Here is a 13,760-nt window from a genome sequence, read left to right on the forward strand (position 1 = left end):
AGTCAAACAGCTAAACTTGACAGTAGCAAAGTGTGGAGTTCATTTTAGAGAGCACTATACAAAGGTTAGTTGATGCAACTGCCGTTTGCTGTGCTCCAATCTATATTCCACTTTAAAATAATTAGGTAGGCCAACTACTTAATTTTCTTTTCACAGAATCAATTACCCAAATATTTTTATTTCAGTAGCACACTTTGAAGTGATATGGACAATAAAATTGGGATATGGAAGAGCCTGATGAGAATTGCATAAGCCTTGGTTTAAATTTAGGAACTCTGAAGACATGGCCTATAATGCCAAGAGCTTCCAATGGCAGAGCAATACACCCTTAGAGCAGACCGCCAAGAACTGAAGTTGTTAATGCACTTCGAGGGTCATTGTGCAGATCTGCTACTGTCTCAAGGTACAGAAAGACATGTCATATACCCTGTAACATTCTATGTCTAAATGGCAACTTGGAAATTAGCTCAATAGCTAGAAATTAGCTAGTTGTGTAGGAAAACATAACAAAGAGATCCTAGCTGACGGAACATAGAAAAAGGACTGCCAGACATGGTGGAGGCAATAAACAGCCATTCTTAGTAGCAGTTTCCTCACAGTATTCCTGTTGAAATCCACTTCGGTTCAACAATACATAGACTTCTTTTGTGCTCCTGGAGCTATTATGCCCAAAGGAATATGGTCAGTAGGGGGACTATGAAAGATCTCAAGAGTTACAATTAGCATCTACAAGAGAATTACTGATTTAGGGTTCCTCCTTTTCAGATTTTCAACTATAAAACCTATGTTAACTATTGGAGAAGTAAGAGTAAATTCAAACTTTAAGTTCCCCATAAACCTTATATATGCTATATATCAGCAAATATCTTGCAAGGCATCTGACTGTGCCATAGCCTCAAATAGGCCTAAAATCAGTCTAATCTTGTAGAGTGAGGGTTACCAACCTCTCTAAGCAACTTACACAACTTTCCCCCTTCTCCTTTGTCCTTCCTTGCATCCTTTCCACTACCTCTTAGCCTTTCTCCAGGCAACACCACACTTGATTCTGTCTGCAGCCATATCGTCAGAAGGTAAGTCTAAAGTTGCTTGAGCCAGAAGTACCATCCTGGACCAAATCTCCTGATCATCCCTGCTTACTGTGCTTTGGCTTGCCCTGCAGAGCAGTCTCAGAGCTCATGAACCGGATTCCTTTCAAATAAAGATGAAACAGAAGATTCAGCCTGAGAAAGCAGCTAATACACCCCAGTCATTAATGAGTATTCAGTCCAACAGGACAGACAAGAGCTAGTCTGGAGCAGAATTGAAAACCACATATAGTGTGGATGTTGAGTCTTCAGCACTGTCTCATGTGCCCTATAGCCCTGCTATACTGGAGTCTGGTGTAGACAAAGCCATAGAACCATGTTACTAGTGTAGCAGCATTTATTAGCTTGAGCTCTGCTCCATGCTTACCGATTAAGAGCAGTTGCTAAAATACTGGCTGCGCTAGGGAAGCGAATGGCAATTTTTCTATCATCCCTGCTGTTTAAACACTGTACTTTAGACAGATGTTGACATCTGGCTCAACCATCATCTCAGTGATGTGGATAACTTCACGTCAGTTGAGCGAGGTTAGGCAGGATAACTTGGTCTACCCTAATTTGTGGTTTAGAAGCAGCGCATAAAATAAATTCTACAAATGAGGCCAAGCATAAGTGAAATAATGGTTATGATGCACAACTCCACAGTATTTAGTGTGAACTGAAGATACATTAAGAAAACATGACTGTACACCCTTCCAATTTCAGCTGCAGACAGTAAGTTTTCAAAACCTTCCAAAATACATTTGCATCAGGAAACAAAAAACGTACTTTAGAGATATGGGTATTTCATCTTTCTGGATAGCTGGTACTATCTATAAACACAGTAGAAAAATATCATAACAGAAGCAGGTATCATGAGAACATTCAAGTAATTTCTACCCTATGTTTTTGTTTCTAATAGATGAATTTACTCCATGTTTTATGTATATACAGTGTGATTAAGATGTGAGCATTGCCAGGCTGTTACTGTTTCTCTCTGCATACATCATTAGTAGTGACAAAGTGAGATAACAGTCAACTAAAACAGAGTTCAGTCACTTTCTGCTCCTTAGTCAACATCCTTTGTTTTCCCTCGCAATTCTTTTAAATATACACTGACTAGATCATAGCCTCAATTTTGGCTTTATTGATCCAGGTTGATTTCATTCTTTGGCTGAAGAGTAAGGCCTGTGATCAAGTCTCTGTGATTACAGTGAAGATGTGCTCTTGAATCTTCATTGTAAGAATGGCTCCCTAACAAACTGCCTCCCAAGTGTACTGTAGCAATGGCAATCTTATCAACAGCCTTCTTAGGCTGGACATACGGTGTTTTCTTTTTTGCCTCCTGTAAGAAAATAAGGGGGATGATCTGGATAAGACCAGTATTACTATGGCTCACAACTTAAGTTTCCTCCATTGTTATCTGGATGGCAGAAAGACTTTAAGATAGACTTAGCTTAGATAATGTCATTGGGAGATTACTGCCTGCAACTCAACCTCCTTTCCCTGAATCCTCATGCTGCATCACTGAGTGCTTATTTATGGTATTGTGTTGTTAAACAGCAGCTCAAGCATACGCAGAATGAAATTCCACCTTGTGTCAGTGCCTCCACTTTGATCTACTGAATGTCATGTTGTTTCTGCAACTTTAACCAAGTGTGATAGACTGTACAGCAATAGCTGAAGTCATGATATACATTGCGTACAACAGTCAACATTTCTTCCACATTCTTCGCACTTGCCTCAGAAACCACATACAACATGATTAAAACAAGGATGCAAATGCATGGACAGTCTTGCTTCAGTATATACAATCACATCTCGTTAGCTTCAATATTAACTACTAGACTAGACAGCTTCTTAAATACATACACAGGACAACTGGGTTTTTCCATCCCCTCCTCCACACATTTCACAGTCAGGGAATTATGTGCAGTAGAAGCATGGAAGCTGAGCTATGACTGTCATTTGCTGAGAGACTGCAAAAATGCATTGCTGACATAAGTACATGGAACCCTGTTTACTAGAGCAGGAGCTGCATATACTCAGTACTGCTGCAGTTCAGGCCATTTAGCTACTATGGGGCTATGCCCCCAATTTTGCCTTAAAAACTCTTCTCAATAGAAATTCCAAAATCAAAGGCTAGTAAGAACACTGAGTGGTTAGGTAGCTCATCATCTACAAAATCCAAACAATAGTGAGTAAAGAAAATGAGTGGAGGGATGGGAGGAGACCAATGCGCTGTGCAATTGCAGTTTAAACACTGTACGGATTCCAAACTGAACTGCAATCTGGCAATCACTGCTAGCATAGATTGTAACCTTGCTAGTCCCGTACATCTTCATATAGCATACAGGGTTTCCTTTCATTTGCAGGGTACCTTAAAAAAAAAAAAAGGGTAAGTTATGTGGTGGAGTTCCAGTCATTGTAGTCTGGTGTACGGGAACGCAGTGTATTCTCAGAACAAATCTGGTGCTGCAACTTTTCCAGAGATTCAGTCCCTACTGTCATACCTTACTCAAAATAAATTCTATTCTTTTGTCAGCAATAGCAAGTGGTTTTAGTTAAGCACAAGTGCACACTCAAGTAAACACCCTGTGAAAAGAATATTCAGCAGGCTGTGAAATAAAGATCAGGTCTGCAGTTCCCATTGGAGCATGAAAAGCATCCTTTAGTTTCCATAGAACAGGAGTTGTCTCTGCTACACAGGGTACAAACAGCCATAACCAGCAACCTGGAAAATGCAAGGTTCTCATGCAGCACCTGATCCAGAAATACTCAGACAGAGAAATCAATTCACCTTTGAAGTTCATAACAGCAACATACAAGAAAAAGATACATACATAAGGAATACATTCTTAGTTCAACTCAACTATAACCTTCTCCTCAGATACAGCTGACAAAGTAATCTGCAAAAGGAAAAACAATTATGGAAATCTTCATATCAGAACAGACCATTTTTGAACTACAGGCAGCCAAATATTGGATAAAAATAAATTTAAAATCATAGACATTTTTTTATTGCCTCTAAATAAAATGTCATTTTAAAAAAACAACTGGAAAACAAACAAAAATTTGCAAAGTTTCCAAAATATTATGAAAATTTAATGACACATGAAAAATTGTTCAGATTAAACCAAATAAGTTGAGACAAGTTTTATACAAAGAGACTTATTTATCTCTATCTAGCACATAGTCCCTCAGAGAAAAAAACAAATCATTGTATGTCTCATACAGTTAAAAGGAATTCACTGTGACAGGTTTTGGTAGTTGCTCTGCTGTTTGAGGATATTTAGAGAAGCATTTCTGCTAACAATGCAAAAATTTTACAATATTTAAATTGAAGTTTGTAATGCTAATGCAGCAATGGTATTTGGATTAGTTTTATTTAATTGCTAATATTAATATTATTTACACTTTTTTTTGTAAATTTACAAACTGAATTTTCACTTGTAATTTTTTCATATTATCTGTTAATGTAACTATGAAATACTTATGTAGTAAGAGTTGGAGGCACTTGCTTGCATCTGTGCTTGAAAGACTTGCTGAATACATAAATGTTCCACAGTCACTTCATCATATTTGCTTTCTCTATTTGATTCTTAATAATCTTAGTAATCCTGCTTCCATAACACTTACTCTTCAAACAAGCTGGGAAGTTATTAGTCACTGCAGGCTGTTTAAATTAGTATCTGTATTCAAACAACTGAATTTAGTAAAATTAAAAGAATAAAGTTATCATCAATAACTTGTGCTAAGAGAAATATTTCAAACAGCAATGCTTTCATAGGTGGTGCAAATTTAGAAAGAAAGTAGGAGAGACAGCTGTAATGACCAAATAAAGCAGGATTTATTTGTGCTGTAATATCTATGGAAAGAAACTGAAAGCAATTCTCTTCAGCTTGTCCTCTGCAACACGACAGGCTTTGACTATTCTTGCCCTTTGAAAGAACAGCTGCATTAGAAGCCCTTCAAGAAGGGAACTGTTCAAGAATGGATGAGATGGATTTATGCCAAAGCATTCTCTAATTATGCAGACCATGATGCATCACCAGCACATCCCTCCACATCTGCAAAAATACAGTGACTTCAGTTATACATCAAACATATTGTTCAGCTAGTCTTCAGTAATAACATTTAGTTGTTAATGAATTTAAAGTAAAAAAAAATTAAAACCCCTCCAATTTCTGTGCAACATAGCATGAAAAATTGCAAGAAATAACGATACGTACTGCATGAGAATAGGTATAGGTGTAGTAGTAAGATCAGGCTGTCTTTTTTTTTAAATCTAAAATGAAGCTACAGATAGAGCTACATCATGGGCCCGGGCTCCGTCACTATGTATGTGAAAGTAATGTAGATTGCATGCTACATCTTTTACCTTAGCAGTTTCCTTCAGACAGCTACCCTCATATCTGCACAGAATATTGATTTATATTTATTTTCAACCCCTTATTAAAAGCACTGCATAAGTTTCTAACCAAGCCTTTGGGTTTTCTGTAAGGGCTTCTCTTGTGGCAGGATTTTCCTATTCGATCACTGGAAAGCAGAGATCTCTCTTTATAATGGGTGCCCTGTGCCTTCCATCTTGTAGGTTACACCAGCAGTGAGGCTTGCTGTAAACCACAACAGATTCTGTACATATCTGAATCCTGTAGGCTTTAATTTCACCCTTGTATCTCAATTCTTGTGGTAAGTTTAAGATAGCAGAAGCTTCCTTTACAGCAATTTTGTTACATGGGAGAACTATCTCCCCAGAGAACAGAAGCTAATTTATTTGATGCTTAAAAAATAAACTAGAGAAGGCACTTAGCATTATCCATAAATCTCAAGTCTACATGAGAAAGTCAAATGGATAACCTGCTAAGCCTTTCCCATCCCTCTTATGAACCGCAAGAAGCAAATCAGGATGTGCAAGCCATATGCTCTCTAAATTAAGATCATGTAGTTTTGCATATGTGAGACAGGCTGGGAGATCTTTGCTCTGTAGATACTCTTAAAGCTTCTATTTATGAGGAGAAAAAAACCATACTTGTCCATTTACATCACATACCTGCATATTTTCCTGTAAGGCCTAAGGGCAAGTGCTTTCATTTCAGCCAGCATAGAAAGCTTATTCTTTTGTGGTTATATTTCTCAGGGTTGATTTTGTAAAATGGAACTTCTTGAATTTTGAAGAATGGATTATGGTAGAAATATTTTTAAAGGCCTATTTAAAATGAAAGATAAAGGGCAACTAGGTCTGAGCAGCCTTATTCTATGTAGCTGATTTTAAGCTGTAACGTGAGGCCAACAAGCAAAGATAAAAATTAAGCACTGCTATGAGTCAGTCAACTCCCATTATGCTGCTTCATAACTGGAGGTTAAAAAACCCCATAGCAGACCTGGCAAATGATGTATTGCTGCCTCAAGAATTAAAGCAGTGAAATCATGCCTAACCAGTCTGGTTTTGAAACCACCCTGAAATATTCTGGATTCTTACAGGCAAACCACATTTGAGCTTTGGAAATACCTGAAGATGACATACAACAGTACAGAAACAAAACTGTAACTTAAATTCCTCTGTGTTTCAGGAAGTACCTTCACAGGCCATACTTGTCTCTACAATATTCCCTTTCACATTTACTTACACATTTTTTGCTATTCCTTCCCTTGCTCACTTCTCAGGAATCTTCAATTCACTGGTCTTTCCCCTTTCATTTTATGGCAAGTGCTCTTTCAAAAATGCAGCAACTGATAGAAGTATTCTCTCTTCATTGCCTTCTTTTCCCAAGGTTTTTTAAACCTAAGTAGGAGTCTCATATGAAGAATGATTCTAAGAGGAAGTGAAAAATTGTTGGGTAACTGACGAGGATGAGCTTTACAGTTAACAGCTGTATTTCAGTTACAGGTCTACCACTGAAATTTAATTCTCCTAAATTATTAGGTCAGTTCAAAAGTAAATGCCTCAATCATATGATCTGGAAGAGAGCAAAAAGCTGATTCACACTTGCAGTTGTGTGAAGATAGGAGAAAAAATTCCACTATTGGGCACTGAAAATAACTTTCAAAATTGTTTTACATTATAATTTCTAATCTTTTGAATTTCAGATTAGGTCACTAAAGAAATTTACCTCAGCTATACTAAAGACTGTATTTAGTGATTTGATTGCAGTGTTGTATGAATGACAGATTTCTTAGCCTCTAATGTTAACCCCGCCAGTATCTTGTGTATCAAGAATGACGTATAGCTGAATCCTTACCAAATACATGAGTCCGCTGACTTCAATTAATTTGGCCCATGAACACAAGCTACAACTTCATTTAAACCATCCTAGTAGAGACTTAATGCTCTCATGCACTCTCAGAAAACATGACTGTAGAGCATACACTAGCAAGAGAGAAGATGCCAGAAACATTTTGGTCTGCATTATTTTTTTTGTACAGTGCCTGATTTAGCTGCAGCTATACATAGTAAGTCAGAAGTAGTATTTTATTTCCAAACCAAAGGGAAGCACTTCAAAGGAATAACAGTAACCAGGAATACCCAGATCCAGAGAAGACAAAAAAAGGTTAAGAGCATCAGCAATGAAAAAAAAAACCCCTAACCCTTCAATATTGACCAAACAGGCAACACATCTAATTATAAATTTTAATTTAGACATTTAAAATAAAATATAAAATTTAAAGTTAGATTCTAGGCCTTAGGCTGTTTCCACCTTTTCTCAATTATCTTACAGTAAAGACTTCTGTACTTGCTTTGTATGGTAGTCTAGTACAGGTAGAGCAGCAAACACTATTCTTCAGTGGCCTCTCCTGACCTGGTATTTCTGACAATCTTTAACTCTTATGGGTAGTTAGGATGGGAATAAGCATCTAGCTAAGTGTTTTGTTTAATTTCAAGAGCTATTCCGAAAGAACTTCTGATATGGTTTTCCTCCTCATCAGCTTCTCTATTTTACTTTGTGAAATTTGGATCAATCAGTTGCATGATACCAATCAGATATGGTAAGAGGACAACTGCAATTTCCAAAGTCTATGATCAAAGACTGACACTGGATTGAATATCATATGCCATCTCTGCATGGATGAGAGGGGATACCATTAAAAAAAGTGATCAGGCACTAAAACCAGTTACAGCTGTACTTGTAAGATAGTGAACTTGCAGCTGCATTTCTTAACTTGAAAGGAAATCGGTCTCGTTATCAAATTCAAAATGCAAGCCTACTCAGAGCAATACAGAGGGATAGCCAGAAGCTGTTACAAGTGACAGATACTGTTCTCAACTGTCCTCAAGCAGGCATGCTGCATTTTCTTCAGCGAATAAATGCAGTTTGGTTTTGCCCCCAGAATGAAGAAGTCTGAGTTTTTAATCTGGAAAATATTAACCCTGAACAAAATATAAACTTACCCTTCTAGCAGGCTACTAGCTCTAGAAATAAAAGGAAACGTTGGAAGATTTTAGGAGGTGCTGAAACATTTGTTTTGAAGTTTTATTACAAAAATATATTTGCAAACATACAAAACTTTGGATGAAAAAATGCTCATTCTTAAACATTTACGCAATAACTTAGTAACTGCAAACATACACAGGTGCTATAAAATCCATACCATACCAAAAACATTAATGATGCAGTATCTACGTTTATTGACTTACAATTATTCTCATTCCTGGTTCCAGAAATCTTTCCTGAAGCCCTCCTTCCCTATGGTCTTCATATTGAAAGAACATGCAAATGGGTACAACTGGTGCATCCACAAAAGTGATAAAACTCAAAAGTTACTAAAAGCACATAACGTACATTAAAAAAACTGAACTACCTATATGCCCATACACTGAATAGATAAAAATAAATAGACCACCAAATCAGAGATACTGCAATTTTTCCAACTTGAAGTGAAAGGAAGATATTGCATCTTAACATTTTCGTAATGTTGCCAGACAAAACTGAGGTGATACATATTGCACACATTCCTCCTGTTAAGATATGCTGTACAAAGCAACCCAAATACCTGGCAAAGAAGTGGCTGATTTGTTTAGAACACTTTTTTAAAAAAAAAAAAGTCCCAAATTAAAGTTTGTTTTCAAAAATATTTCAGAAATTACATCAGTGACTACACATGGCATAATGAGTTTCAGAAATATACCAAAATGAAGCAATTAGAAATGCAAGCAAAAATAAGATACATCCAGCAGCGAGTATTTAAATATTGAGTATTTATACACAGAATTAAAGATATTATACAAAATCAAGATGAATTACTTAATTTTTTTTTTTTAAACTTTATTCAATCACTCTGCAAATCTTATTTAATTTGGAAAGATATACTGCTTCTAAGTTAAGAGCTGTTAGGCACCTTTCATATAAACTTTGCATTATTAAATAACAGCACATAAAGTCTAACTACAAAACTGACCATTTTGATTTTCCTGAACAATTCAGCAGCTGTAGGTTTTAAAACTGTCCTTGATTAGGTTTGAGTTTGGTGGGGTTTGTTTGTTTTGGTTTTTTTAAGTGACTTAATGCTAGCCACAAAACACATGCTTAGATAACACAATTAATTTGGGGAGTATAATCTCAACTAATAATCTTTTAATTCTCAGAACTAATAGGTAAAATCCCATTAAGCCAGTAGTTTTAAGGAAAAAAAAAAAAAAAAAATCACTGAAAACAGTCACAATTTCCTGTGATGACCCATGGTAACTTGCTACACACTAGTTATCACTACATGTGGCTAACGTGAATCAAGCTCTTCAACAAGGTGGTAATATTAGATTTATACAAAAAGTTAAAATAATCAGGAAAAAAAGTTGTTAAATAACACAGTCCGCATTTAAAAAAATCCAATATTTAAATTTTACACCATAGCTGAGCTTGTGTTTTGCAATGCAACTTTTAATTAAAAAGATTTATCTGTTAAATCCACTACCCTGGCACTTGTCATAAATCACAGACTGTAACTCTGCAGTGTATGGATGACACGTAGGTTGGTTCCAGTGTCTGTTGGCGACACGTAGAGACATCAGAACAAATGTGCAGGTGTTCAAGATGAAGAGGTTTGCTTGTTGTAAACATGTCTGCCTAGTAACTGTGACTTCAACTCTTTCTCTTCCAATTAATTTTGAAAGTTGGGGCAGGGGGGGAAAGTAAACCAATAATGTATTGCTACTAGTACACTACAAAACCAAAGTAAAGTAAGGATCTGCCAGCTGCTGGTGGGGGTTCCTGGACAGCTGGAAACAAGTTAAGGACATTCAAAATAGAGTCAAACTCTCATAACAGCATTGCTACTCTAAACAATATTATTTTTGTCAACTGTAGGTGACTGAAGAACTCAAAAAATAACTCCTTCCTATCTTTTCTACAGATCTTTGGATATGACTATATTTAGCAAACAGTACAAATATGCACTATCAGCTTCCAATATTTCTATTCTTAAAAATTTTCATCAAATCTTCCTTTGAAGAAACATGAAGCTGTCCATAAGAAGTAGGAAGTTACGGACTTCATCCTTCCTAAATCCAGATAAAAAGCAACTCTCTATTTGGTTTAGGCTATGAATTTTTGTTTGGAGAAACTGCTTACTGGTCTGCCCCTTTTAGTGGAAGTTTTTCTAAAAAACCTGAAAAAAATAAATTGGTTTAGACCTTAGATCTAATTGAGTCTCATTGTTTATGCGCATACACAGTATTGTAACTCTAGAATTTATGTAGGAAGCTCCTATCTTCCTTAACAAGGCTGAGTTTATATTGCTGAATTCAACTGCTACCATTAAAGCCAATCTATTTCTTGATGAATGTGCATGTCATTAGCATCTTTCCCTGAATCTTGCACATTTTCTAACAAAATACGATATATTTTAACTGGAAACACTGAACTCAAAGGTTGAGAAGAGCTTTAAAGGCAGGCAATGCTAAACAAAATATATTTTCCACTAAAAAGCTATGAAAAAAACCTAAAATAGATCAAATACATACAAATGTAAATATTTGTTGTATCTAAAACATACTGATTTGTGAACAAGTCACAATTAAAGCTCAATTACCGGTTTCCAATGAAATGACCATGCACCTTGACTACATCAACATTAACTAATCCTTAGGATATATATACATACATATATGTTGTAAGGAGTCAAACAATTTTTTTTCTTTGTATTTCAATAGTCCTTGAGGGAAGAGAAAGCAGTGCATCATACCTCACTACAGATTATCTTTTTACTCAATAAACCAAACTTTTCTACTGGAAAAGTATTCTTTAAAACTACTATTGCTGGAAAAGGTTGGGACCTGAAGTCTTATTAATTACCTTGGCATGCCTTTAAGAAATAAATATAAGCCATGGGCAAACAAACACAGCAGCATAAGAAACTATAATTAGAAATTTTCTGACTTCAAATAGGAAAGTATCCAGTTAAATTCTTACATTAGTGAATAGTGAATTACTAAATCACACAAGAAGCAATAACATTTTAATCAGATAAACTTCAGACTATGAAGTATACACTAACAATTTAGGGAGAGGACAACAGAAGAAAAGCATGGATTTGTTCCCCATCTGCATAGTTTTCAACACTGCAGCGCCAATGCAACTGAGGAATGAAAGCCAACTATAACATGGTCCATTCTTAAGCTAGAAGGGAAACAAAGTACTTAAATTATCTCAAACACTGCTGAACAGGAAGACGGTCTTCCAGGGGTGGTCTCCTAACTATAAATTTAAAACAAGAGAACTTCAACATGCAACAGAACTACTCTGTTGCTTAAAAAAAAAAAAAAAAAAAAAAAGATACAATCACTGAGGATTTTGCATATTTCAAATTTTGCCTTTTTAGAGAAAATGGCCTTACTCACTTGGATACCTGTTTAATGTCAGCAACACAGAGGCAAATAAGATTAATGGAACAATTAAAAGATGAATTTATGTGCATTAGCTAGAGACTGTCAATGTACTGGGCAAAATCACAGTTTTAAACCTTTTGTTAAAGGCTTAGCTCCAAAGGCCTGGCTTCCAAATCTGTTCCTTCCCCACACCTGCCGACTTGATCACAAGGCATTTTGCTCTCCTTTTCCTCATTCCTTCAAACTGGAACTAAGTTTCCACAAGTGAATTTTGTTCTGGTGTGGTGTAGTGTACTGTACTATGTATCTGCTGGTTTAAATAGTATTGAGTCTGTAATCCTTGAACAGTGAATACAGCTGGGAAAGTCAGAGCAAACATTTGCACGTTCACTCAATGTTAGTGAGAGCTCAAATGCAACTTAAGTCCCCTCCCCAATAAAAACAAAGGTTTGCTGGTGATGATCACAGTGAAAACCTAGATCACTTCTGAGAACATTACTTTCTTAAGTATTTAAGGAATAGTCTTTCCCAATAGGTTCAAATTCAAGACATTGAAAACTAAATATTCTTTTACAAAAATATTAGTTTTATACACAAGGCATAATTGTTTCAAAAATGGATATATTTTAAGTAGATTTAGCTTCAATTATAGCTTAATGTTGTCTGTATTCTTGGTTAGAACTTGCAAGTAGACTTCATGAATAGTGCTGAGAAAACGGGAATCATTCTGCAGGGAAAAAACATATTAGAAACATTAGTAAAAAGATGAAAATAAAGTTTAATTTAATGCCATTGAAGTTGTGCATAAGGATTCCTTATAGTGCTAGCTATCTGAGAGGTAAGAGAAGGTAACTAGCTGGGTACTTGTACAAAAGGCGATGCTTTTTGGACAACATACAGACTTTGAACCATGAAGCCAGTAAGATAGCTGAAGAGATGACTAAGCAGACTGAATGCTCATACAAACAAAACAGGGGTCACTAGGTCAGCCTTGGCCACCTAATTTCACTTCCCTCCAGAGTCCAAGCCTTAGTTATAGACACAGAGAATTCTATCCTGTGTACAGGCTCCCAAATAAAGTCTGCATGAGCATCAGACCAGCCTGAAAGGGAGTGTGTTATACAAGAACTCTCGTGGCAAAGCATTACTGGGAAGTGAATTTGTTTAATCTACAGATAATATTTAGAGATATTTCTCAGTTTAATTCCTTCAAATGACAAGTTTATAAAACTGGTATGTAATCATCTAGCTTGAAGATGTAATATTCTTTTTACAAGATCTGCACCACAAGTTTGGTATCCTGCTTGGAGTGCTGTGCAAGTACTCCCATGCTGCAGAGTATATGGCTATTTTGGCCTTCATTCAGCTATCACTCTATATAAAGAGAGGATGAGAGACAAATATTCCAATCAGCTCTCTAAAGTCACTACAATGATGTTCTTCAGACCACTGGGTGAGAATCAGTGCACTGTGTCTCTAATAGAATAAGACTTCTGGCAGTTGAGTTCAGTTGCCAGACTTACAATTAAGCTAGTTTAAGTCTTTAAAGAAAAAAAAAAAACATACACACCAACACACAAAAATGAACAACAGATAAATCAGGCAACCTAGCTGATGATGGGATCTGGTAGTGGCCCTTTTTGGTCCTAACAACTTTATCGCTGGGAAGATATTGTTTGCTACTTTTGGACTTGCATTCTGGGTGTGAGCTCTACTAACATCAGCACGGAGAGAGCAAGAGAATCCCGAGTTAACAAAGAAATGTTTGTCATTCATGGCAACTTCACCATAACATTAGAGGTCAGAATGATCTCACTGCATGGCTACTCCCAACATCACAGACTTAAACTTTTTAGTCCCTAGAAGTACCAGAACTA

At 36.2% G+C, this 13,760-nt stretch overlaps 2 protein-coding genes across 3 annotated transcripts in view; one reads left to right on the forward strand and one right to left on the reverse strand.

The window, feature by feature from the left end:
- The window catches only part of CACNA1D (calcium voltage-gated channel subunit alpha1 D), a 284,291-nt gene that overhangs the window by 376 nt on the left and 270,155 nt on the right, over positions 1 to 13,760 (forward strand). The gene's annotated exons all lie outside the window — the stretch shown is intronic.
- The window catches only part of DCP1A (decapping mRNA 1A), a 37,888-nt gene continuing 32,627 nt past the window's right edge, over positions 8,500 to 13,760 (reverse strand). For both annotated transcript variants that reach the window (XR_012837014.1, XM_075761985.1), the window contains exon 10: positions 8,500 to 12,610. Coding sequence is in view for 1 of the 2 variants with exons in the window: in XM_075761985.1 (XP_075618100.1) it covers positions 12,530 to 12,610 (81 nt within the window). In the remaining variant the exon portion in view is untranslated. The remainder of the gene's footprint in view (positions 12,611 to 13,760) is intronic.

Source organism: Balearica regulorum, chromosome 10 (assembly GCF_011004875.1).
Source record: "Balearica regulorum gibbericeps isolate bBalReg1 chromosome 10, bBalReg1.pri, whole genome shotgun sequence".
In the NCBI taxonomy this organism is placed as follows: domain Eukaryota; kingdom Metazoa; phylum Chordata; class Aves; order Gruiformes; family Gruidae; genus Balearica; species Balearica regulorum.